This window comes from Tachysurus fulvidraco, chromosome 20 (assembly GCF_022655615.1).
Source record: "Tachysurus fulvidraco isolate hzauxx_2018 chromosome 20, HZAU_PFXX_2.0, whole genome shotgun sequence".
NCBI lineage: Eukaryota > Metazoa > Chordata > Actinopteri > Siluriformes > Bagridae > Tachysurus > Tachysurus fulvidraco.
In genome coordinates this window covers 3,907,954-3,935,858 of record NC_062537.1, presented here as the reverse complement: position 1 = coordinate 3,935,858, position 27,905 = coordinate 3,907,954, and the positions used below count along the sequence as shown (strand labels likewise).

The following is a 27,905-nucleotide window of genomic DNA, read 5'->3' as shown; positions in this document are numbered from 1 at the left end:
TAGCCTCACTAGTTTAATTAGGTCGGCTCAGACTACTTCTTCCATTTTTCCGAGCGAGAAAAGAGCATTATAACAAGCTCGCCTGTGTCTGTTTTCCCTATTAGACTATTTACATAGCATATGTGGTCTAAATGTTACCTAACTACATTTTAGAGCATTTTGCTAACACTGCCAAGGTGAAGAAGCAAAGCATCTGTCATCTCTATTATAGCACCAATAAACACTGTCTCTGTTACATCTACCTTTCGACCCTCTACCACTTCTGATTTGATTGACAGCCTGCACAAAAATGTCAGAAGATCCTTTCAGGTGCTTTCTCAGAGCGACTGAGTGTAAATCTGTGTATGAATCAGGCTGTAGCAGAGACCCCTGGAGTGAAACCAAAACGAAACAATACATCACTTCATCATGATACAGAAACCTCATCTTTCTACAAATAACACTTGAATTTGAGGGATAGAGTTCAGGTTTTGTATCTCGTGCTGTTGTTATTGTAACTCTGGTCACACACTGTCTTTGAGAGGACATTTAAACCTTGTGCTGTGGAACATATCCATATATAATCAACAGTAATATTTGGTGTAGTTTCTGTAAACATTTTGTTTATGGTCTGAATGTATTAATTTTTTTTTATTAAACAGTTTATGTTCACTAATGTTAGCGAACTCCTAAAATATCCTGCCCTGTTCTGTAACTCTGCTGATTTGGTGTTTTTCCTGCAGTATAATCTGTAGCCAATAGCTAGGTAAAGACTTTAATAAAGAAGATTTTTTTCTAGTTTTCCTGAATTTAATTACAGCTTTTCTATTTGTACTTTAATTACATTTATTTTATTCAATTATTTACCTGTTGATATCATCCGCATTTAGGAAAAATGAAAATTCAGCCAAAAGTGTCCATAGAACTGCAATTAAACTAGTAATTAATACCTGTGGCTGCTAATGTGTGGAAATATATTTCCAGTGTTTTATATTAGATCCTAAAGTGGTGTTAAAACACGTTTGAGGAACATCTAATGCATGCACAAACACACACACACACACACACACACACACACACACACACACACACACACACACACACACACACACACACACACAATAAATGAATCTATTCAAAATAAAGATGAAAGCAGAAAGTGTCAGCTACTGACTTGCACTGTGTCTCTGTCGCCCCCTGCAGGACTCACAGTGTATTGATACATCTCTGCTGGATCCGGCGAGTAACATCACCACACTAGTGGGCCCTAACGCCTTCCGCATCCCTCCCTCCATCCGGCAGAAACTGTGCAGCAGCCTGGACGCCCCTCAGACCCGCGGCAACGACTGGAGGATGCTGGCACACAAACTCAGCCTGGACAGGTCAGCCGCAGTGTGTGTTCACAATGTGTGTGTTCACAATGTGTGTGTTCACAATGTGTGTTTGCTGTGAGAAAAGCCAAAGGCGCAAACAAAAATGTGTGACTAAATTCCTGTGTTCTCCTGCAGCAATGCTTTCTTTCTCTCTCCCTCTCCATTTCTCTCATTCTCGCTTTCTCTCCCTCTCTTTCACTCCCTAGCTGTTTCACTCCCTCTCTCTTTCACTCCTTCTCTCTTTCTCTCCCTCTCTTTCACTCCTTCTCTCTTTCTCTCTATCTTTCACTTTCACTCCTTCTCTTTCTCTCCCTCTCTCTTTCTCTCTCTCTCTTTCACTCCTTCTCTCCCTCTCTTTCACTCCCTCTCTCTTTTACTCCTTCTCTCTCTCTCTTTCTCTTTCACTCCTTCTCTTTCTCTGTATTTCTCTCACTCACTTTCTCTCCCTCTCTTTCACTCCCTAGCTGTTTCACTCCCTCTCTTTCACTCCCTCTCTCTTTCTCTCCCTCTCTTTCACTCCCTCTCTCTTTCACTCCTTCTCTTTCTCTCTCTTTCACTCCCTCTCTCTTTCTCTCTCTCTTTCCCTTTCACTCCCTCTCTTTCTCTCTCCCTCTCTCTTTCACTCCCTCTCTCTTTCTCTCTCTCTTTCCCTTTCACTCCCTCTCTTTCTCTCTCCCTCTCTCTTTCACTCCCTCTCTCTTTCTCTCTCTCTTTCCCTTTCACTCACTCTCTCTCTCTCTTTCCCTTTCACTCCCTCTCTCCTTCTCTCTTTCACTCCCTCTCTCTTTCCCTTTCACTCCCTCTCTTTCTCTCTCTCTTTCTCTCCTTCTCTCTTTCACTCCCTCTCTCTCTCCCCCATGTTTGACAGCTTGTGTGAGAAGTGCAAACTGTGTTTTCAGTTATTGAGTTCACATCTCAGCAGGAGACGTCTTATCTTCCACAGCAGCAGGAGCCCAGGCCAGTGGTGTGTGTGAGTGTGTGTGTGTGTGTGTTTTGTGTGTGTCCATAAGGCGTGGAAGGCCCTCCCCTTCTCCTCCTTTTCTTGATTTTTCTCTATCTGCTTCCTGTCTCTCTCCTTCTCCTTCTCCTTCTCCTTCTCCAAGGAAAACAGGATACTGTCAAAATGGAGGCGGAGATGATAAAATAACATAATCACTGTCTAATTATACATTTATCAACACCCTTGTTTATAGTGCTCAGAAATGCCATGTTTAGGTGCTGTGAGCATCATACTGTATATCAGCATGAGGTCAGTTTGCTGAGTTTGCAGAGCTCAGTTTGTCACTAAACCACAATTTTGGACCAATCATGCTCAATATGCTAATTAGAGGAAAAACAATAAAGAAACCGGTCACATTTTAATGCTATTTTTTTTTTCAAGATGATTTAGCAAAAATCACTTGCATGCTTGGCTATTAAAAAGAAATCTCTGCAGATTAATACTTCAGGAATAAAATGCATGGATTTTCCTAATGGTTTAACAAACAAACTCAATGGGTTTTGTTTTTAACAACAATGCCAATAATTACAATGATTAATTTATTAATGAGAAACACGTCGTGCTTTTTATCAGTTTATAGTTATGTTCAATGTGTTGAAACGTCCTGAGAGGGAATAACTGCAAAACTGCCTCTGCCCTCAGAAAACCTGCTGACACTGGAGACTCCCCAGTCTTCTCCTTTCTGAAAACATCACCCCATCAATTATTAAACGTTTTTCTTTGTGAAATAATAGCACATAATTAGTATTACTATATCCTTAGTTCAGACAGATTGTCCACAGTACAAGCCCCTGTGAATGAGCTGTTACTATGGAAACGAGAGCATATCAGAATGAGTGCTTTACTATTAAAATAAATGGTGAATTATAAAAGAAAAAACTTTTATTCTATTATGTATTAAATGAAAATATACGTTATACTCTCTCTCTCTCTCTCTCTCTCTCTCTCTCTCTCTCTCTCTCTCTCTCTCTCTCTCTCTCTCTCTCTCTCTCTCTCTCTCTTTCTCTAGGTACCTAAACTACTTTGCCACCAAGTCCAGTCCAACTGGTGTGATTTTGGATCTATGGGAAGCCCAGCACTTCCCCGACGGCAACTTGAACCGATTGGCTGCCGTGCTAGAGGAGATGGGTCGCCATGAGAACATTGTACCCATGGCAACCGAGCACTGATGCCCATCAACCACAGTGGATGACTGAAGAAGTGATGGGTGAATAACTGGGGGAAGGAGAGCAGAGGACTGGAACACTGCAGTGGGACACACGGGCACGGTGGCTTTTCCCTCACAGCCCTACGCAGGGGGAGTCGAGCGGCAACTCACTAACGCTAACGAGGATTCGAAGGAAGAATATTCAGGACAAATTGTACTTTAAGCCCTGTCTGTACACTTCCTGGTACAGTTTGTTTTCATTTTCTTTCAGGTTCCAGTTTTCTTTTTTTTTTAAACTATTTGTCAAATCAGTTTCTTAGGAAACGCACGACTTCTGCTGTCCAGATATTGGACTTAGTCCACTTTTTTCTCTGACATATGGGATAATCAGTAACAGACAGTGACTGATGTTTGTATGTTTAAGGGTGTGCAAGTGTGTGTTAAGGCAAGGCCCCAGTTAAGAGAAATCAAAAGCATCGAAACCTCTTGAGTGCCATCAATCCGTGTCAGTAATTAACGCTTTTGCATTAAAATAGATACAATTGATAAAAATGTTCCCTTTATGATGATGATGATGATGATGATATTTAATATTGCCTTTATTTATACTCATTTATTACTATTTTCCCTCATGCAGCGTCCCATTATGTATTTTTCCCTTTCTAACTTTTTTTTAAGAAACAAATCCTGTATTGTCTGCCGTGTATGTATTTTTTTACAGTGCCACCCAGTGGGCATTTTCTGAAACTACAAATTTTCAAAAATATGCAGCTTGTAAATAAGCATTCAAGACCATTGTACGTGTAAAGTTTAACAGTGTTATTGTTCTCTGGTTCTTATTTTTGGATTAATCGCATTCGGTTGCATTTGTGCTCTGTAGTTAATCGCAACTTTAATCGAGACATGAAAAACAGAAAAAATAGCATCCAAATGCTTGCTATTTTTTTTTTAAACCAAGGTCATGCTTTTGGAGGTTTTATAAACCTTTCTCGCCTTTACTGGGCCTGTGTTCTCTGTTTTAGTCTGCGGGGAGAAATCTGACCTTGATGAAGGAAATCAGGAAAACAGGCACAGAGAGGGGAAAAAAGCCACAGACTGGTTATGGATTTGGTCACAGTTTTTGTCTAAAACCACATACTAATGCACTAAACCATATCAAAAAGAATTTATTTAATAATAATAATAATAATAACAGTAATAATATCAGTAATAATAATAATTTTATTATATCTTATTATTACTGTTATTATTATTATTATTATTATTATTATTATTATTATTATAAAGACTAATAAGAATACAGATTATCACAGTGAATTGTATTGTGGACACCTTGGCTACGTCCAGAATACCATTTGAGGGCGATATGACTGAAATATATCATCTCATATACTTAAAGCCATTTATACGATACACAGCAATGTATCATAAGAATCACAGCAAAAACTATTTTGTAGAAATAAACACCTTTGTCGTTAATGCCCTAAACGTTTAATTATTTAAGACTAAAAGGGAGGAACTGTGATGAATTCTGTTAAAATAGAATAAAAATAATTGTGTTAATTTCAATTAACATGAATTCAGCTGCTAGCAGTTTGTTTAATTAGTAAAGTAGAGATTTTTATTTTCCCCTTATATAGCAGTATTATCCTGATATTGTCCGGTAACTAAACACGGTACGGTAACACACGCCTGGTAACTATAGCAACCTTTCAACTGGTTCATTTCGCTAGTGAATCCTGTGAATCCTTTTAGTTTTATTTACTATGTGGTTTTGACCTTTTTCTGCTCCGTGGTATTGGACGTAGCCGGGAGGTGAACAGCCATGCTGTTTGATTTTTCACTTTCAGCTTGCGGTTTAAGTCTTCATGGTGACTCTGTTGTGATTTAAGCCGAGGCAGTGCTGCTGTACATTAGAGAGCAGATTGATGAGAGTGCATGTCTCCCTCTGCGCAGTGTATTTTGCAGTCTCCTCTTCCAGCGTCTCCATCCTCCCCCCCGCCGCTCATTTCATTTTTGGTGTCCAAATTTCTAAAGCTGTCTATGCAACTTCTGCATCCTTTCTTTAAAATAAATAAATAAATAGAACCCTGAATTGTACATGCATACAAAGCTCTAGCTGTTGCGTTCCATAGTACCCATAGCTCTGGATTATTATATTTATAGTGAGGATGTTACTTATTCTTTTATGGCACGTTCATGATGTAATTTGCAAAAACATACAAACAAACATACAAACAAAAAAAAGAACCAAACAAAAAGCTTGCATCTCCTCTGTGAAATTTCTGTACAAAATGTAAGAAAGAATTTTTAAACAAGTAATAAATTATATTTATATGCAACACTGAACTCAGGTCTCACCTCCTGTGATTTGTTATGAAGGGTTTTTTTTCTCTCTCACATTATGCCTGAGCATCCTGATGCTGTCACATGATGTACAGTGGCTCCAGTTGGATTCCTGTAACACAGCGGATCATCTAACAGTTGTTAACACTACAAGGGGTAGTGTTTCTTTATTCTCTATATCCTTCACACACACACACACACACACACACACACACACACACACACACACACACACACACACACACACACACACACACACCAAACCACCCATCAGCGCCCCTTTGATATTCAACACTCATTTCAAAATTCAGTGCTGCTTTCAAATATGTGCTTTATTAAAGTAAACATTTCATTAGTCTGCATAGTTACAGCAAAAGTTCCCCTCTCAATGATAAAGCAACTGTTCACATTCTGTGAATATTGGCACTTTTCATTTTCTAAGCTCCAGGCTTTGTGCTGTTATTTTAATATCCATGGACGACATTTGTCTTGCTCACTGCTTGGCCCAAAACAGTGCTTTTAATCTTTCTTGTTATTGCGTATTTTGCGGCACATTTCACAAGCTCCGGCTGCGGGTATTTACTCTGATTATAATTAGCCATCCTTCCGAGGGAAAAAAAAAAGCAGTCTAGAGTAGATTTTTTCTTCCTTTCAGCAATAAGACACATTATTTCTGGTCAATGTGACTTGCAGTACTTTGACCTGGGAGCATGATTGAGGTTACAGGAAAGGACACGGATGTAGGACTTTTAAACATTTTATTAAAGGGGAATGGGAATGTTAACCTGATACATACTCCATTTACATACATACTGGTGAAGAGGAGAAATACACATACGTGTAATTTTACAGCAAACCTGTGGCCAACAATACAGCTCGTGCACTGAGGTATTTGCCAATCACAGTGTGTACATTTACCTAATGAGATCCAGGTGGAAGAAAACGTCATCAGTCATGGTTGAAAACAGCCCGGTTCATAGACCTCTGCTATGCATAAAAACCACACAGTTTCCTGCCCATCACACAGTGACACAAGAGGCTGTTACGAAGCAGGCATATCTAGTGCCAAGCGATGCCAGATGAACATCCTCAGATCTGATGTTCCTTTTAACCCTGGAGGACACTGGAACACTGATGAACACCGTAACCATGACGTGATCATCTCTGCCTTCAAACAACCAGCAGGTCCACCAAGCCTTCCTACAGGAACGGGAGAAACACCCCTAACTAGACATTTAAAGAGTGAAACAAAGCTGACAAAACTTTCACAACTGTTGCCGTGTTGTCTTTCAGTCAGTTCGCCGTTATAATTCACATAATAAATGTACATGTTAAATAAGACACAAACCAAAACAGAGTCCCTTAATGGAAACACAAAAAAAAATAATTCTTAGTCAATCCATAATTAACAATACATTTCGATATCACTATTTACATTCATATTTTGGGTTACAGTTATGTACAGGGCAAACACAAATGGCCTGAAAGGTAACAAAAATGCCTACAGTAGGTATCGTCTGCATCGTTACTTTAATTAACCTCAATAAAAGCGTAGGGCTGGGTAATGTAGTGATATTAAATTATATTGCATCACAATGCACATTTACACTGAACTAGAGTACGAACAGTCCGTACCTCGGTAATACTGACCGACTCCACTGTTAGTCACAGTAGTTGAGTGTCTGAGAGTTTTTTTAAAATCCAGCGAACATAATATTTCCTTGTGTTTCGGCCTTGTCATTTTTCACACTTCGGAAGATGATTAACAGTACTTTGATTTAGCCAATAAAACAGACTGGCAAATTTTCCTGATTCAGAGTGTCTGAAAAGTCCTATGAGAGTAAAATAGTTAATTTTATATTTATTATTTACAACATGTGTCTTATGCACCTTTATGCCTCGTATTATGGTTTTTGCTCTACATGTTCCCGCTGGACCCTGACTTTCCAGACACCCTAGAAAATTTCGCTCGCTATTCTTGAGTGCATCAGAGAGGACAGAAGCGAAGTGTCTGGGTGCGTTAAAGGATCACAGAATGTTTCTCCAGAATTTGTCATTATAGGGAAGATAAGTCAATATCAAGTATTGTATTGTATACGGTGATTATACAGTGTGATGTCACATGAACTGCAAGGAAATATATACTGTATATATACACTATGTCTCCAGTCTTCAAGTACTGTGATATGATATCTGTCATAACCCTCTTGTTAATATCAGTGAAATGGAAGGACAAAAATATAGGAAATTATTTTATGACCTTAGTTTTTTCAACCTTTTTCATCAAAGCATATCTTACCTTTCAGTGAAAATGATAAAACAACATTAAATAAAAAAAGGCGACAGAACCATAGCAGAAAGGTGTGACATGAAATAAAAGGCTGTAGGTGAGGGTGCGACGGGCAGTGCTCCGTGTCCCGTCTGTCCCGGGTGTCAGCATGGGAGGAGGATTTCTCTAGTATGCACCAGCAGGGGGGGCAACCTGTCCTGTGCTCTGCTGGCTGGTTGCTTTCACAGAAAGCAGAATGAGGCCGCCGGGAGCCTGTCGCTCGGCCTGGAGCGGAGAGGAGTGAGACGGCTGTCCCACCTCCACCACTTTTCTCTGAGTCTGTTGGAGCGATCTGAGCGTCCCTCACAGTTTAATGTCCTGCGACTCAGACATTTTAGCCAGAGTTTTCTTCACCCTGAGGGCGGTGAGGCGGGAGCCTGGGTTATGCGCCCAGCATTCACTCATCAGCTTGCCCATCTGTCTCAAGCACTACACACACACACACACACACACACACACCCCAAATAAACTTTTCAATGCTTCATTTGGACAGTTTAATAATTAATCTCTAATCTTGCACACCTGCAGTTTCATGCACATCTGTATAGTAGAGCTGGATTACTGGATTAGGGCTGAGACCTCAAAGGATCTCATTTATAAAATATATGTATATTAATACACATCATAATAATATGATATTATATAAATGTAGGATCATATGTGACTGTACAAGTGATACAAATATAAATGACGATGATGACGACCCTGAGCTAAAAAACATAAAAGCCTCCTTGTAATGTTTGTGACTCATCTGTGGGCTTTGTTCAAGCCCTACACTTAATATGAGGCTATAATTCACTTAATTATAATTATAATAAAGAATAATTGAGGAGACGGGAGGAAAGAGGATAGGGACGTTGCTCGGATAATAAGTACCTCATCGCTTGCCCAGCGGTTGGCAAAAGAGGGACGCTGTCTCTTTATACACACCACTCCTCTCATATCTTCATAGGACGGGTCCGTAGGTACCTGGTCATGGTAAGGCAACTGATACTCCTCCACAATCCCTGTGCAAATCACACAGTCATGTCCATTAACACAGAGACAAACATGGGTTATGTATGATTTATAATACCATGTTTACCTAGGGCTGACACTACTGTGTGATAATAATAATAATAATAATAATAATAATAATAATAATAATAATAATAATAATAATAATAATAATAATAATCTAAAATCTTATGTAAAAATCCTGATTTAATGATAAAATTAGAATTAGAATTTTTGCAATGATCAGTATTATAGACTGCTTCACACTGACCTCCTGACACACATCTCCTGGCGATCTCCCACAGGATCAGGCCAAAGCTGTACATGTCAGCCATGATGTAGGACTGAAAGTGATTGCAATTCAGGGTTTCGTCCAGTACCTCTGGGGGCATATAGCGCTTGGTGCCCACTCGTGTGTTAGGAGGAATGTCTACCTCATTGGTGTCACTGTGAAAACAGAGGTAACAGGGCTTAAAAAACTTGTCAAACAACATTACTTAATTCAAAGTATTTTAAACAATACATTCTGTAAAATCGCAGAGTTAGTCTGTGTTTCCAGATTAGTTTTAAAATAAGAGCACTTTCATCTGCAACTTTCAACTTCCACCTTTTTCAAATGCATAGTGTAAAACCATGAAAAACTGTGAGGGAAATACGTTCCTGTTGTACACGATGCCTTCTTCTGTTACATAACAGCATTTTAACACTGTTTTTTAGAAAGTTATACAGTTAATTAACCAACATAGCTGAAGGACAGAATGTACCTTTTTTCTAAAATGATTGTGGTATCTTGCAATCATAAAAAAAAAATGAGTTACTGTCAGTGTTTTTGTTTGTGTAATATTTGCATACTTGTACTATAGCTGTTAAAAAAAGTATAAAAAAAAAAGTTGATGGAAGATCGTTTAAGTCGTTTAGTCATTTAGAGTTACGAAAATGACTGAAACGTGACTCATGGAAATTACAGCTGCTCTCCACTGCCACTGCTCTTTTACTTTCTCAAATTTCCCCATGGTGAAGTAATGTTTCCTCTCTGTCCCATCGAATCGTGTACCTTATGAACTTGACGGCTAGGCCGAGGTCGGCGATGCAACATGTGCCGTTCTTCTTCACCAGAATGTTCTTACTCTTGAGGTCACGGTGGGCGATGGCTGGCTTGCCCTGTGTGCCAAATATCTCAGTGTGCAGGTGGCAGAGCCCTGAGACGGCTGAGTACGCCAGTCGTAGGAGCGCCCGTGTATCTAGCGTGGTGGATTTGAGGTAGTCGTACAGAGAGCCGCTCTCGTGGTAGTCTGTGATCAGGTAGAGCTGCGTCCATGAACCTGTTCCCTTTATGTCTGCTGCAATGAAGCCTGAGGAACAGAATTTATTACGTATTTCCTTATGAACTGCGACATATTTATATAAAGCCCTGTCAAACAAACTACTTTACCTAGTATATTCTCATGCCTCATGAGGACGGTCTGGTAAATCTCGGTCTCTCTGAACCAGCTGGCCTCCTCAGTGGTGAAGAACACCTTGACAGCCACCCTTTCACCTCTCCAGCGTCCCATCCACACCTCCCCGTAGCGTCCCTTTCCGATCTGCTTCACCATCTGGATCTGCTTAGCTATGGTGCGCTGCACCTGCAGAGCCGAGAACAGGCCGAGTCTTACAGCTGATCGGTGGATTAAACTCAATTAGCAGCTATGATCTTAGACAACATGGCACAGATTTTATTGTGCTCAAAATTGCAGTGGAATGATACGATAACACACAGTGTGATAACCATACAGTCTAACCAAACACTGCAAGAATGACTTGATCTGGTCTTGCTAATTTGCAAACTAGTACAGAAATTTTGCTTTTCCAGATTTTCATTTGAATTTTTTTGTAATATCATGGATTATTATGTATAGAGCGTAAGCATACTATTTCAGTTAGATATATGGCTACTGGTACATTGTTCAAGGCCTCTGGACAGTCACTGCATTCACATACAGGTGCAGTTCATGTTTCTCACCAGCAGGGGAAGTCCTGAGCCACTGCCTGAACTTTGCGACTGCTCGATCAGGTCCTTCAGAGACTCTCCTGGAGGGATGTATGTCTCATCCTGCTCCAAACCTATAGTATACCGAGGCCTCAGCTCTTGCCGCTTGTACCTAAAATGCATACATTGTCAGCGACATTTCATGGATAAAATTACTTTACTTTTATTACCAGTATTTATGAAGTAATTAACTGATTATGTTTTACTGATCTAATTAGCTACATAAATGTTTAAATGGTGCTCTAATTAAAAAAATATGAAACGGGCACATTTTATATACCCTAAAATGAATCACAATTAGGCTAGAAATGCAACCATGCATGTACCATGTAACACCTTAAACACCATCTATCAGTCTTTAATCTAACTTTCCAGTGACCCTGTCTTTAATAAAGCACTCATTTAAAATTCAGTTAAGATTTGTAAGTGGGCAACACTTTATGTTAAAAAATCTACTGGTAGTGTATTGTAAAAGATTTTGTGATGCGTTCAATGACTACAGACACGATGTTCGTTTCCTTATTATTACTTTTCACAGGCATTTACCTGAAGTAACAGAACACAATGATAAAGATGAGGATAATGCTGCACACTGCTATGGAGATGAACAGAGCCATCTGGTGGATGCTGTTGTCCACGTAGTCTGCAGAGGAGCGAGAGAGAGAGAGAGAGAGAGAGAGAGAGAGAGAGAGAGAGAGAGAGAGAGAGAGAGAGAGAGAGAGGGGAAAAAAGCATTTTAGTCACTCTATATGCCGAGTTCTTCATTCTATTCTATTCTTATACAAGAGATCAGTTTTGTCTGTGTGTGTGCGCGTGTGTGTGCATGTGTGTGTGTGTATGTGTGTGTTTGTGTGTGTGTGTGTGCGCATGCTTGTGCAGAATGTGCGGATTGGAAACTGAGTCGTGATCGATCACATCCCCTTCCTGCAGCAATGGGATCAGGTTTCTACCTGACGACACCACTGAAGCCCCAAGGTTCTGCTCTCTGGGACTCTAGCTTTACTGCCAAGCTCCTGCCTGTCAGGGGTGCAAGCAGACCCCGTTCACACACACACACACACACACACACACACACACACACACACACACACACACACACACACACACTCATACAGAAACTCAATGCAACACACTGCTGCACATATCTGCACCAGTCATCTGCATGCAGGGTGGACAGACTTCTTCTACTACTCCTACTTCTTCTCAGGAAGTAAGTTGTCCTTCTAACTCTGATTAATTTGTCCCCATGTCTCCAGTGTCATCACTACAGAAATAGTGCACCCTTGTTCTCTCATACACACAACCAGCCACCCATCCTTTCAGCCACCCCTCTACACAGTCAGAATGTGAGAGCTGGGATGTCTCACAGTGTGATAGATGGACAGATAGCTGCTTGGTGCTGAGGTTGGAAACCCAAGCGCTCCCTGGAGCCTGGCTGTCCTTTTCATTACAGAGTGAAAGAACAAGCAAAGACGAACGACTGGTTCATCTGCCACCCCTCCCTCCATGCACTCAACTCATCACAGCCTAAAATGTGCGGTTTGTAACAGTTTAACCTGTCACAAACCATCAGGCAGGAGCAGGACATCAGCGTTCAGAGTCACTGAGACACAGGATCGGGAGCGTGTTTCAATACCTGCTGGTGTGTGTGTGTGTGTGTGTGTGTGTGTGTGTGTGTGTGTGTGTGTGTGTGTGTGTAAAAACACAATAGTCTGTTAATAGATATGTCTGTTACTCTGATATAGTCTTGTTCAGTACAATTTCAAATCACATACGTAACGCAAGAAGCACAGCGTTTGATGACTTTGGCAAGATGTTATCTTAAACCTTGTGTTCTTTCTATCCCAAACTGTGCACTTGTGGTCTTGCTCCATATTTACGTGTGCCCCTGAGAACAGAGCCGAAGGGATTTTGTGTGTCCTTTTTTTTTATTATGGTTCTTAAATGTGTTTAAGATATCCACTCTTATTATGGTTTCAGTATTCTCTGCATTGCTCTCTGATAATTATTATTAGCTAAGACCAACATGGCAGATCCAGACTTTGTGAATGATGTGGAATGGCATTAAGCTTTCAATACTGTCCTAAATGCTCACTTTTACAGTATTGCTCCCTGCATCTTAGCAACATCAGCAAAGAACACGAGGACTTAAAGGGTCTGATTAGGACTATGATGTGCTACACTATTTCATGAAGCCTTACTTGGGGTGTTAATAGGCGGCAAGGTTGGGTGAAGGTCTCGGTTGCAGTAGTCCTGGTCGGTACAGCACTCCAGCGCCCTCCTCAAACGGGAATTCCCAGTATCCTGAAGAAAAAAAAAATTGAACTTTTTTTTATTGATTTTGAAGGAGCAAAAAAAAAAAAACCTGTGGACTAAGAAACAGAATAAAAATTCCAAAAGTGCTTCCTCACCCTGCACTGAAATTCAGAGCCCACCAAACCCAAACAGCCTGAGGTGAGTGTTGGGGGGCCGCCCTCTTCCTCCTCCACCATGGTGAAGCAGTAGCCATCAGTTCTGTAAACAACGGCACAGTTAACACAGTTTAATCCGTCGTCAGCATCATCACCTGCATCGAAACACCAGAGCTGATCTGAGTTACTGAAATCAGTGGTACTGAATTGATACTGAATTAAATTATATTTATCTTGTGTGTATATATGTGCGCTGCCCAGGAAACCTCATGGCCATGGATAAAATGTAATAGGCAGATCGATTCGGTTAAAAATATCTGACTGAAGCAAAAGTACACACAGGTGTTGCGGATGGAGTTTTAATAGGAAACACATATAAAGGTCAAAGATGAAAAGAGCATCTTTAATACTATATTCTGGCAGAGGTGGGAGTAAGTCACACACGTGCAAGTCACAAGTAAGTCTCGAGTCATGAATGTCAAGTCAAAGTCAAGTCTCAAACTTGCGACTTAGGGGGGTTTTTACACCTGGTCACTTCACGTGTTTTCTGTGATCCAATAGCTATCCGATGGTAAAGAGACCAGGTCTAAATGCCCTCCGAAACGGTTTTGAGATGGATATAAATCCGATCACTCAAACCGCTTCAGGAGGTGGTCTGGGACGCGTTTCAGATGAAACTGGTCAGGTGTAAATGCATGTGGTTGTTTAAGCCACATACGTCAGCGCTAAACTCATCCCAAACGGAAGTAAGTCAATAGCAGGTGACTCGTAAGTCGGGCATCGCACCAGAAACAAATATGTTTTCCCACCAGCGCTGTCTCCGATCTTTCACCCAGGTGTCTCGTTGGGTCTTAAAATGCACTGCTGCTGCCAGCGAAAATGCAGCAAACAGTAAATGCTGTTTTTTGTAGCAACCGCATACACCAAAGCATGTTCCATTTCAATTACCCCGGAAATGAGGTAAAATTACCCCGGAAATGAGGTATTTGCATATTGGGCGGGAGTAGAAAGATCGGATTGATATCCGATTCGCCGAGATGCATTTATGTGGCCTGATGTTAAATGGAACAGTTTTAACAAATCAGATAGCTATCGGATCAGAGACAACACACGAAGTGACCAGGTGTATAAAGGCCCTCACTGTAAGTCAGACTTGAGTCATGTCATATGACTCGAGTCCCCCATCTCTGCAACATATATGTCTAGTCTCAAGTCATGAATGTCAAGTCAAAGTCAAGTCCAGTCTTTTTTTTTTTTAATATATATATATTTGTCAAGCAAGTCGCAAGTCTCAAATTTGCGACTCAAGTCTGACTCGAGTCAAGTCCTATGACACGAGTACCCCGTTTCTGTATCCTGGTGGAAGTGGAATATGGAACTGGATATTTGTACTTGCTCAATTATACAAATTGTTTTCATTTAAACACAATAAGAAATCTTTATATACAAATAGTTTTGCTGAACATTAAAGAAATAGGTTGGAATACTTGTTAGTGATACAGCAATTAAAAAAAAACAAAAACCAATGGCTGTAGTGGAATATGCGTCTAAACCGCCAGCTGCAGGTCGGTACAGAAACTCTACTGTACTGAGGAATGTACAGATGTGGATCTAACCTGCAGGTGTTGTTAACAGAGTCCTCTGGACAGTGGTGGTAACAGTGACACCACAGAGTCCTCTCAGGAACCACAGGCACCGAGCTCCTACCGTCCTCCTTTCGGCTATCCAGCGTCACCTTCCCGGAATTCCTCAACAGCATTGCGTCCAGCACGTTCGCTGCAGAGAGCAAAATATTTTAACGAGTCCAACAAATCACATGAGGTAAATCAGTGTGTGTTGTGCTCACACCGTAAATTAAGCTTTCTTGCGTGTTTGTCGTGGCAGAAACTTGTACAGTGCTGCTGTGTTTATGAAAGTCAGACCTGTGGCTCTGTGTACCTGCCCCGAATCAGAGCACACAATCAGGAAGAAAGGTCTTTTTGTGCTCCACATGAACAGTGTGTGTGTGTGTGTGTGTGTGTGTGTGTGTGTGTGTGTGTGTGTGTGTGTGTGTGTGTGTGTATCTTTGTACACTGCTTCTTTTCTAAAGTGCTACTTTATATAGCACCTCGACATTCCACAATTCCAGACAATTTGTTCAATAGACAGATTCGATGGTTAGTCGTTATTATAACCGCAGCTTCAGGGAATACAAATGATCACGTCCATACAGGCAGGCATTTAAAACGGGGTTATGTGAGTGCTACCTAGAGTCTAATGGAGTTTGGCTGTGATAGAATAACAGACGTTGACCACAGAGGAAAGCAAAAGCTCTGCTCGTATATATTACACTACGGCTGCCTGTATTGGATGGCTTTGAAGAGGTCTTATATTCCATTAAAAAAAAAGGATCGGGGGGACAATCACTTTTGTAACAAGCTGTATTACGATGCTGCGTGTGTGAACTTCTAACCACAGCCTTTGTTTGTGAGCGGTGAATGTTTCAGAACAAATCTATCGCAAAAAAAACGTCGTTGCAGTTTTCGAAGATAAATATTTGTGAACCAGGGTGTTAAACAGCATGAAAGATTATCCGAGCGGCAATAATTACGTCTAGTCGTCTGTGCAGACGTAACGTGCTAAAATAGATCGTCTAATGTCGGACATAGGAGTCTGAATGCGCGGTGTAAGGAAGCTCTTTAGTGAGTTTGTTGATAGATATTACATATAAATAGACTCAGCAAGTGGCCTGACACCTCTCAGAGGACCCTAGTTCGATGACAGCGTAGTAAAAGATTGATCAAAAGATCGACCGCACGTGTGTGTGTGTGTGTGTGTGTGTGTGTGTGTGTGTGTGTGTGTGTGTGTGTGTGTGTGTGTGTGTGTGTGTGTGTGTGTGTGTGTGTGTGTGTGTGTGAGGAGACACTGCAAGCCACAGGCATACCCCCAGACTGCTATTCACACTCACTTATTGTAGGACATAAATCAGATGGCATGGCTGAAACTAAGCCAACATTGATCCACTGCCTCTCAGTAGCTCTCAGACACAGTCGTTTATTTCACCATTACACTGTGCACAAACAGATCTGCCACTACTTCATCCTGACACACACACACACACACACACACACACACACACACACACACACACACACACACACACACACACACACAAAAGAACTACAAAATACTGGCATCTTGAATAAATAACAGCAAAAAAAAATTTTAAATGAAAGAAGCTTTGTTTCACAAACGCAATGCTCATGGTCAACACTCACAAAGTGGAAGGGCATAAAATAAAAAGACATAAAAACAAAATTATGTAAATAAAACTTTCCAGCCAAACAACTTACATCTCTCATGGCAAAATTATTCTCAGCCCTAAGAAATATTAATAATGAAAGCATACAAATTATCTACAGTAATAAACTTCTGCATCGTTGTCTGTCTCCAGGAACTCTGACCATTTCCTTTTAGGTATAGATATAATGATATGAAACTTCCATTACCGAGTGGAAATAGTCTGTGGTCTGAAGAGAAGAGCGCAGATCATCTGCAAAAAAATTTTTTTTTTTGCTGCGCTAAATTATGTCCGATATTTTTGCAACAGCTCTCCGCTGAAAAAAATCGACTAAGATTTTTTGCGATACTTAAACTAAAGGTGTACCAATAGATTTTGGTTAAAAATATCACATATTACATCCGTAATTCACTTTGTACATCAATAATTTAGCAGTGATTTGATTTGACTCTGGACCGTGAGACTGAGTGTACTTTTGGGAAACAGACACCCTGATCATCCAGGTAAACATCATCATGGTCTATCTCAACACCTTCATCACACTTGAAAAAACTCCCCAGTCTAATATCAACAGTTGCAGTGCACAGAGTGTGCATTAGGCAGAACAGCTTGTTAGTGTTGAGAGTGGGCGAGTAATTTGTAAATGAGTCAGGCACTGGCACCACATGGCTGGTGTGTATCTTTAAAGAGAACACTCCGTGTCGTGCTGACATGGGAGGTGGCGTGGCGATACACGGCCAGATGGCGCTGAGCTCGCCTGTTGAGATGAAAGTTCCTGTATGTTTTGGGCAAGCAAACGTTGTCACAAAGACTGTATCAAAACTTTCTCAGTGGCAAGTAAGGTTAGTTGGATTGATAGTTCTGAACAAAAACAGAAAAGAAATAAAAGGAATCCTGTCTTTAAAAGAGTGCCCTCGGTGTAATGGAGTTAAAAGCTACATAAATCTCCACCTTTAACATGCTGTTTATTCTCTAATTTTCCTCCATTAAGAACTCACACAGCCCCTTCACACGTCATGTAAACCCACCTCTCCGCATTTACTTAGCTTGTGATAGATGGTTGCTGGTGCTTTCATTGTGATATGGGGTTAGGTGCTGATCTCTGGCCTGGTTCCGTATTAAGAGGCCGGAAAAGGGGAAATGAAGGGCCATAGTGAGGGTGTGGTTAGACTTCTAGCCCTACAGGCAGGCCTGCCCGGAACTGAGCCGAGAGTGTAGCCATTAATAACACCCGCACTGTCAGGAAGGCCTTTTAAAGACCTTGGAAGACGTAAACACAGCAGGGCCTCACAAAGGCTGCAGCTCCACCGCTTTACTCCAGCACCTTCGACCGAGGGCCCCTCTTTCTCTTTCTCTCACTTGAACACTCAGTCTCATTTGTCATAAATGAATCAAGTGCTTCGTTTTTGAAATACATTAAAAATAATTGATAGCACATCCTGACATAGGTGTTGGATCTGAAGATCCTTTCATAATAAGATTAAAAATTATGACCTTATAGTCTCCGCCTTTTATTAAATTATTTTATAATCTTGGAAATGAACTGAATCATTCTTCATGTCTGAATCACATGAAAAGAGAGAGAGAGAGAGAGAGAGAGAGAGAGAGAGAGGGGAGAGAGGTCACACACACACACACACACACACACACACACACACACACACACACACACACACACACACACACACACACACACACACACACACACACACACACACACACACACACACACACAGTCCCTGAGGGCTGGAGGATGATCTGTACCATTAGTCTTGTGGTTAATCAACGTACCAAGGCAACGCCACTTCCACCACAAAACAGCTTTGCACACACTGCTGAGCATTTTAAGTTGCTCTGTGGGTAAAGCACTTTACTCTGTCTTTGAACAGGTCTTCATGGGGACTCCAAAAACAGAGTAAAAGCCATTTCTTAATACAAATGTGAAATACAAGCATTAATAATAACCTTTCTGTCACCGTACAGCAAAATGAAGTGAAACTGGTGTGTGACGTTCCTACCGTCTCTTACACTCACCTTTACTCAAGACGATTGGTTCTAAAAAGCATGTGTACTGTATAGCCATAATTCTTACTTAGATTGCTAATAATAGAGATAAATACAATATAGACTAGGAGTTTTAAAATAAATGTAGTAGGTTAATAGGTTAATCCATCATACAACTTGAAAGAAAACCAAACAAAAAAAATAGAAACCTGAGGAAAAATAAGCCAGGAAGCCGAGATCATAGAAAAGCCAGTGATTAGCAGCAGAGCACAATGAGTAGTGGACGGATTGCGCCCAAGGCCAAGGTTTCATATTCAGAGCACCAAAGCACTTTCGATCTGTCCATCAGCTCAGTGCACTCTCGTACACACACCTAAAAACCCGCTGAGATCAGCGAGGACATCCAGGCAAGGTTGGACAGAAACCCGACTCACAGCCGGGACACACAAACTCAGAAAAGAAAAACACACAGATTGATGTGGTACACGCACACAACTCGGCACGGCGTCAACTAAACACGGGCATGAATCTTTCTGACAACACACGGCAGATCCTATCACAGCAAAACTGATGATGGATCTTTTTTCGAAGACGTCCACAGTCGAGTTTCAAACAAAAAACAGAAACGGGAAAAACACACTGCACGTATTCGAGAGGTTTAAAAAAAAAAACCTTTAAAGCAGCAATTCTTGCCAAATTGAATAGCACGTGTGAATCGTATCATCTGGAAAAAAGAGAATGGATGACAGATTTTCCAGGTGCTTAAAGTAAATCTCATGCTTCTGAAGAGTTCTGACCCGGATGGTTTTACCCCAGATCATGCATCTATCCATCACCCACCCGTCATCCATCCCCCACTAGCTCCCCTTAACCCCTATTCACTTCAAAGCATTCGCCATGCTGCCAACAAACAGGGGCTAAATCCTGAGATGGCGTGACAAACCGGAGAGTTCTTATCCATCTTCCTTGTCTGCTCCAACCTCAGGCCACTGTCCTGCTCTCACTACTCACAGCTATGAGTTTTCACGGGTGTGGGCATCTGGGATGATGAAGAGAGCCACTAATCTGTTCCGCATTCGCTTACATTTGTCTGACTTGAATGTGTTCATGGCGAGACTGGATCCCCTAGTGACCGTGACCGATGGTTAAAGGATTTGTGGGGGTTCACATCAAGGGAGAGCTTCAGATGCATGCAAAAAAAGCATCAATCTTTTAATAGTCTCTTAGTCTATCTAGTCCTGTGGGACGCCAAGAGATTCCTTGCTGTAGCACATCTGATCCAACTCAAGAAAGACATGATAATTGTGTGGAGAATGAAGAGAACGGCCACACGTGTGCTCGAGCACTTCTTTTTATGGACGACGCTTGTTGGTAGATTTCGAAAAAGCTAGCTATCATTAAAGCTAACAGCAAAACACATTTTGGGTTTAATGATCGTGGCTGGTTGCTCTGTTATTTTCATTCACCGGGTATTATCTGTAGTCGTTTAGTTCAACCTTTATAACATTTTCTGCTAGCACTTTAACTCATTTGTTTTGTTATATGTTCATCATTTTACTTCCACATATATTTTGATGCCATTTTTTTAGATTTTTTTTGTATCAGAGAGTTGTTGTGCATGTGTGTGTGTGTGTGTGTGTGTGTGTGTGTGTGTGTTCTGTGATTAAAAGAGGATTGCATTAAATGATCTAACCCAAGTTACTAAAGAAAGTTTTGCTCAGTTTGAACATTTTATCCCAAATATATGTTAATTTTGCACAGGCTGAAACATTTTGAACGGAGAATTTAAAAACTATAAGCATTGCTAACTGGTGAACAACTTGTATGCGGCTCTTTGCCCGGTTTCACGCGGCTCTCACGTTCATATCGAAGTTTGTATTTGTGTCTTTTTATTGTGCGTGTTCGCTTCGCTTTAGTTCAATACGGTATTTTCGTCAAACGCGCACGTGAGTGGGATGAAAATATCTCAAAGTTTCCCAGTAGGAGCAAGATCATTTGAGTAAACAATCTGTGTCAAGTTCACTCTCAAAATGGCAGAGAAAAAAAAGTGATGTTCATGTGTATGATGTGGCTCTTTGCGGTAACACGGTAAAAAATGTGGCTCTTGGTCTCTGACTGGTTGGCCACCCATGGAGTAGAGCGTCTAGCTGCATATAGCGCACTTGCCTAGCAGATAACGTTGATTTGGACTTTGAAAATGTTGAACTTAAATTATAATAAACTCTACTATCACATAGCTGTCATCAATGAGATGATTCTGTAGGATTGAAAGGTCAAGACGAGGGTATAGAAGTATTTCCAAAACATTAGATGTACCATAAAATGCTGTAAAGGCCATAATCGACGAAATAAGGCGCCGTAAGACATCAACGAGAACAAGATATCCCTGAGAAATTTATAAAAGACAAAAACTTATCAGGGAGGCTGCCAAGAGACATACAGCAACATTAAGGAGATAAGCAGTAACTATTCCCTGCCAGTGATAACAACCACTCACAGTCTTCACTATGAGTGTCAGAGTTTAGGGGTAGGACGGCTAGACGGAACGTAGAGATTATTCAATAAAAAAGTCACCAAAAAAATAAGTAAACAATACCTACTGCCCTGCAATGGGTTGGCACTCTGACCAGGGTGTATCCTGCCTTGATGCCCGATGACGCCTGAGATAGGCACAGGCTCCCCGTGACCCGAGAAGTTCGGATAAGCGGTAGAAAATGAATGAATGAATGAACAATACCTACAGTGCAGCAAGAATGTGGCAGCATCTGGGGCTTTTATCAAGGTGGAGGGAATCATAAATAGCTACATAAATACAATTGATTTTAGTGCAAAACATTCAGGTATCTGCAAGTAAGTTTTCAACACTGGAATGAATTAAACAAAAGATCAAAGTTTTTGAATGAGCCAAAAAAAAAAATCTGTGGGTGACCTGAAGTGGGATGTGCACAGGAGATCTGATGGATCCCGAATGTTTTTGCAAGAAAGAGAGGGAATATATTGCAAAGCCCAGATTTGTCACACAGAAAGACTAAAAAAAGACAGAGTGGTATTATGCCTAGTAATATTAGCTATGGGGTGTGTGCACATTATTGTTTTTTATTTTGTCATTCATTTAATTTTTTACGCATTGCGATTTCACATTAAAGGTGGAAAATTTCTGATACGAGTTATTGTTTATCAAATAAACCTTTATTTCCCAGGGGTCTGTAGACTTTTTTTTTCATATAATCCTTTGTATATATACACACCAAACTTCTTCATCTTCTCAATACTTTATTCTCTCGTTTGATACCGTACCAGCTCCGTGAGCAAAACGGGACGGGATTATGGAATTGAAACACCTCGCATACGGCTTCACTTTATTTCTGGCAGTCGGGATAAAAATAATAGCACATTTATTTGCATCAAAAGCAGTCAGCTCATTCATCTCGGACACCTGTACCTGTTTAGACCTGTAGTGACCGCGGTGAGACACAATCCCAGCGCACTTTGCATCTCAGTAAAATAATCCACAGCGCACGCTTCCATTTCCCATTCAGAGCGAAACCGGACGAGCAGGAGCATGTTATCGAGGGGAGCAGCTGGAGCCGGAGGGGAGGACTTGGCCAGGGTCATCACACCCCCGCCGGTTGTAAGCTCATTTACCTGAAAAAAAAAACACCTGTGCCATCTGATTGTGCTTCAAAGACATTTGCAAAAGTCCATCTGATAAAGTGCGGTCTTTCTAATTTAGAGCAGAGCTGGATAAGGCAGCAGGCCGTTGCCTCCTCAAAAGGTCACTAAGGGAGCAGGTGTTTTTTCGGCGATGTGGACCGATAACTCTTGATCCTTGAATTCCACAGCGCCCAGGATCATTTCCTGCTCTTTCTTCAGCTCCCAAAACAAAATGGACCTTGTATCGGAAAACATATCATAGCACATTCTGAACATCTACTGACTGCCAAGGTGATAAGGAAAGGGTGGGGATGTAACCACGCTGGATGGGTATGAGCACAGCCAGATGAGATAAATAAAGTTTTCATGGGAAACAAAGCATTGAGAATCGTTTGGAGAACGTAGCTAGCGGTTTAAGCTGTAATTCAAACAACATGTGCATTAGTATTAATATGCTCACTGTATCTACTGTTTCTACAACTCATTCCTCACTCAGAGACGGTTCTATATAATCTGTCTCATAATGTTGACGTCTCAGTGTCAAGGTTATATGTTTATTTAACATTAATGAGGACTTTCTCAGCAAAACCAAAAGCTTGACAATTTTGACACAACTTGATTTTTGCAGTTTAAACAGTTTTGCAGATGCTCCAAACCATTAACTTCGGCTAAAGATAAAATATATATATATATATATATATATATATATATATATATATATATATATATATATATATATATATATATATATATATATATGGAAAAAAAAACCTTTTAAGCTAAGCTTTTTTTTTTTTTTTAAGCTTTATGATATTTTTAATAAAGGATAAATGATGATAATCCATTTCAGGATGGAAACAGAGACACTGTCATGGATTATTTTCCTATGACTGCACATCATGTTGTGTTTTATTGCTTACTTAAGTTTACATTCTTTTGCCTCGATCATACACGATTTAACTCGTTTAGCTGACCGAGAAGTATGAACAAGGTTTAATTGTGTGAGTTATAGGAGCAAAAAATGCCAAAATATACAGAATAGTAGTCTTTTACAGGATAAATGTATAGAGTAATGGAAAATTAGTTACGCCATATTCTGAATTTAACTCCCACGACCTCTCATAAGGTTCTTAATCTCAGTGAACCTTCCCTACTAGTTTCCCTAATAAAACACTTTGCACTATTGCTTCTAAGCTAGCGATAGTCAACATGCATGTTTGGCTCACATGACAATAAAAATAAGTGTCATCCCATTATAGCGTACTGGGGTAGGAGCATGTGATGAGCCCTGTGACAGTGGGTGATCGTTGCTTCTTCTTCCACACCATGTTTAGACACAGAAAGCACCATGATGGACACTTCTCCCCCTCTATCGCTTTCCATCATCATTCTCTCTCACGCACAAACACATTCAGGCACACAATACCAGAGGGATCCCGGATAAAGCCTTTCGTTTCATAAAGTGCCAGAGTCGGCATCCACCTGTTCCTCGTCCGTCATGTGTGCGAGTGTGAGAGGGAGTATTGTCCGGGTAAGCCCGAGTCGATCTCACGACTAGTTTTTTCATGACACTTTAGAAGCAAATGTTATTTCCTTCACGTGGCATGTTCACATATACTTCTGTACAAACGTTTATATACTTCAGGGTTTGGCAGTGTAAACAGTTTTGCCATTTGTTACTCGGGTGGTAATTAGGGCCACTTGTTTTTCCTCACCAGGTTCAAAAAACAAATCATGCTGAACAAATGTGTCACGACCACCTACTTTGTGCTCCTTCATTCATACACTACAGGCCACTCGTTGCCCTCTCTGGCACTTAATTATCTGACTGCCGTGTTAATGAGGAAGGAGTTCACCCTCGTTCCTTTTGTCCCTTCCCGAGCCTACTGGCTTTTAACGTTCTCGTCTAGGCACAGGTGCAGGAGACCCACCGCTGGACAAAATAAAAAAAAACATCTGAGTGTCGGATCGGGTTCTGTCTGGGGAAACTCGATCCACATCCTGTCAGGAAGTTGTCCAGCATAGCAGGACCACGGCTGCCGCTTTGCTTCTGTTTGCTTCTTCCATCACCCTCCTCCCTCTCTTTAGTCTATCTTTCAAACCATTCATTTAGTACTAATCATTAAGTAGCACCTTGTACACACTTGTCTGCTTTATTTGCGTACAAATCAATGCCTTACAAAATGAGAAGTGGGTTTACACTTTCTACAGCGAGGGAAGAAAAAAAGGTTTCAGGTTTTCTTGCATATAACACATACACAAACCTGAGCCTGTTGGCAGAGTTGCTTTAGCCTTGAAACCATCTGCAAAGTTAAGAAGGAGGGTGACGTGTTTCTCAATAATACCTCCGAAGATAACGTTCAAGCCGGAACATTGTATAAAATAGGTAACATTTTAAAAGAAGAAGAAACACTTGTTTCCATGGTGTTGCCACTTTGCAAAAAAAAAAAAAAAAAAAAACAGAGTGGTGTAGAAATCTGTAAATATCTCAGTCTCGCGTATGAAGTCTGAAACCATTAAACAAAGACGGTTCACACAGGAGAGGAGCCGTCAACACTTACATCCAAGATTTACATCTTATTTATTTTTACCCCAAAGACCACGTCAGTTTGATTTATTACAGAATTATATTCACGATGATTTCTACACCAGAAGCTTTTAAATGGTGTCGATATTGTAAGCAGTTGTGAAGTAACGGAATAATACAAAATCTTGGGGAAAATTGATGTGTATGTAAAAAAAAAAAAAATATTTGCTGCTACAGAGATCTGGTTTTTTGTAGTCCTAAGATTTTTCTAAGTCCTAAGACTTTTTCTCTATGGGTGGGTAAAAGCTTTGGAACCGACTTCCACAGAGCATCCAAGAAATCACATCAATTCCCCCCTGAAATTCGTAGCTCGGATGTATGAACGGATGGTTGATTTGTTTATAATAAATATTCAGTGTGGTTAAAATGTTGTGGAGAGCAAACGACCAGCTCAGGACATTTCAGTTACTCAACAGCATCTTTGATTTTCCTGTTCACAAGGTTACTAGTTCCTATTCCTAACATTTCCTAGTGAGAGACAACATTTCCAGAATCAGGGAAATACGGCCAAAGTAACGCAAGCACGATTCACGGTCATGACACATTTTCACTTCACTGAGAGAAAATGAAGATTTTAGATCAGATAACATGCAACAAGAGCTAACGGCTAAAACATCGACCAGACTCCTTGACATGGAAGCGATAACACGATGTTTCACGAGAGGACAGAGATTGTGGCAAAATAAATTCGCTCTGATATTTTTGCCTTTTCCTTATTATTTTACTTATACTTTCAGTTTAACACACAAATACATTATGTTTAATTACTACGGACATGCTTGTGCCTGCTGGTGATGTAACTTGTCTTAGCAGCGATATCACATCGCTCAGTTCTATCACTGTCATTTGTCACCAAGCAATTTGTCTCCTCGCTATTTATCTCACCTCTCTCCTCTTTGCTTTCATTGCATATTATAATTTTTCTACGTGCAATCTTCTCTCCCCGATAACGGCGTGTCTGATTTTGCCACACGACCTTCGGTTAAAGAAAGCGACTGTATAAAGAAGATAACGTTCCTATTATTATCTTTACTCTCCTCGACATTTTATATACACTCTCTCTCTCTTTCACATGCCCACACACATATTTCAATTTATACTGAACTTCTTAAACTTCCTGGACTTGTCGGCGGGTCCACGTTGACATTCCTGACACTCGTAATGACGTACCTTTCCTATTAGTTTCACTGGATTTACTACGGAATCGGTTGTTGTTACTTACTTAAGATGAAAAACAGAATATGCTGGGACTTTAAAGGCCTAAGCAGCCTCACACACAAACAAAAGGGAAATATAAATAATAAAAGGAGTGCATGATCTCCTCAAGCAGTTCTCAGTAAATTCCCATACTGAAGGACATGGTGAGATAAGAGCCAGGCTGAGATGACCTTGCTCAATCTGCTGAGTCTACGCTGTGATAAAAGACGCTTCTAGTGCCTGAGACGTTCCCAGCAGCTCTGTGACGAGAGACATCCAAACATCGTATACATTTATATACGATTCCTTATTTGCCTATTCATAAGAATGGTGGCAGAAGATTCTTTAATTTTATATTAAATATTATTTATGTTTAATATCTCGAATTTCTTCGAATAGCTGAATATATGACACATCAACAACAACAGTAGTTTTACGACATCGTGTATTCTTGCTCCCGTGGAAAACCGTTGTGAATGTACAAGAATGTATAATGTAGTGTAGTGTGTGTGTGTGTGTGTGTGTGTGTGTGTGTGTGTGTGTGTATGATGAGAGTAGATGCATGCATGTAGGGGAGGTGAGTCAGTACTCCTTTGAGATCTGAGCACCGAGTCCAGTGTAGACTCAGCAATCCAGATAAGTCTGAGATCCAGCGTGAGTGAGTGAGGAATCAAACACGTCAAGTACTAAAGGCCTGTCACTCCATGTGCTAAAGTCATTACCTCTCGCTCTTCACCACAGAGATGTATCACAAATGTTGGCTGTGGCTGTTTAGTGAAACATTAAGCACAGGACTGAATTTTCTCTCCTATCAGCTGTAAAAATAATCAAAATCACTCAGACACATGATCACCGTCCGTGTGCTACAGTGCTGTTCACCGTCACCGTGATGTAACAAACACATGAATCAATAACAAAATCTCATTTGCTTATCGTTTTACAAAATCCATTTCAGATCAGAGTGACGGTACTGAGTTTGAGTCTAGTGTTGACATGAAATGCGAAAAAACAAGAAAAATTCGTTTGAGGATAAATTAATAAATCTGATGATCCTGATAATATTCCCCAGACCGAACACAATACCAGCCGATGTGTCTTGTCATGTTAAAAACAAAGAAATTAAACAACCGTTTATTTCCTTTGTAAATACTCTTTAATATTAAACGGTGCTTTTATATAATTACAGTACTGTACGTCTGTGTTCGGTGACGCGGTGCGTAACGAGTACAGCGCAGGGCCGCATCAATAAAAAAAAAAAAATAGAAACCGTGAGCAGCTGAAAAGTTCAAGCCTGTATAAAAACTCTGCCAGCTGCGGGATATTTCTGATGGTCTACAAGACCCAGGCTGAGAGCCAATTATTTTAGGTGCGTAGAGTGCATGTGTCGGTGTGTGTTCATCTGTGTTTGCGGGACGAAGGAGACAGACAGATTTTACAGCTTGACGCCCAACTGTGTGCTTAACAAGTGTCTGACAGCTGATCGGTTTTCAAAGAGTTCACCAAATGCCACATGGGCACGTCAAAAGATGGAGCAGAAAACACAGGGCTGGAGAACCTGTGAAGTCAATCAAAC

The 27,905-nt window shown here is 40.6% G+C and overlaps 2 protein-coding genes across 7 annotated transcripts in view; one reads left to right on the top strand and one right to left on the bottom strand.

The window, feature by feature from the left end:
* Positions 1 to 5,848, top strand: part of unc5cb (unc-5 netrin receptor Cb) — a 143,330-nt gene extending 137,482 nt beyond the window's left edge. For both annotated transcript variants that reach the window (XM_027139723.2, XM_027139724.2), the window contains 2 exons: positions 1,183 to 1,361; positions 3,362 to 5,848. In XM_027139723.2, coding sequence (XP_026995524.1) covers positions 1,183 to 1,361; positions 3,362 to 3,521 — 339 coding nt within the window. In that variant the 3' untranslated portion in view covers positions 3,522 to 5,848. The remainder of the gene's footprint in view (positions 1 to 1,182; positions 1,362 to 3,361) is intronic.
* A 738-nt stretch (positions 5,849 to 6,586) lies between these two features.
* bmpr1bb (bone morphogenetic protein receptor, type IBb) overlaps positions 6,587 to 27,905 on the bottom strand; it is a 68,562-nt gene continuing 47,243 nt past the window's right edge. For all 5 annotated transcript variants that reach the window (XM_047805167.1, XM_047805165.1, XM_047805164.1 and 2 more), the window contains 10 exons: positions 15,227 to 15,386; positions 13,611 to 13,713; positions 13,401 to 13,503; positions 11,746 to 11,842; positions 11,173 to 11,311; positions 10,603 to 10,795; positions 10,225 to 10,522; positions 9,442 to 9,617; positions 9,051 to 9,181; positions 6,587 to 8,603 (listed from right to left, as the gene is read on the bottom strand). In XM_047805167.1, the coding sequence (XP_047661123.1) occupies positions 8,478 to 8,603; positions 9,051 to 9,181; positions 9,442 to 9,617; positions 10,225 to 10,522; positions 10,603 to 10,795; positions 11,173 to 11,311; positions 11,746 to 11,842; positions 13,401 to 13,503; positions 13,611 to 13,713; positions 15,227 to 15,369 (1,509 nt within the window). In that variant the 5' untranslated portion in view covers positions 15,370 to 15,386 and the 3' untranslated portion in view covers positions 6,587 to 8,477. The remainder of the gene's footprint in view (positions 8,604 to 9,050; positions 9,182 to 9,441; positions 9,618 to 10,224; positions 10,523 to 10,602; positions 10,796 to 11,172; positions 11,312 to 11,745; positions 11,843 to 13,400; positions 13,504 to 13,610; positions 13,714 to 15,226; positions 15,387 to 27,905) is intronic.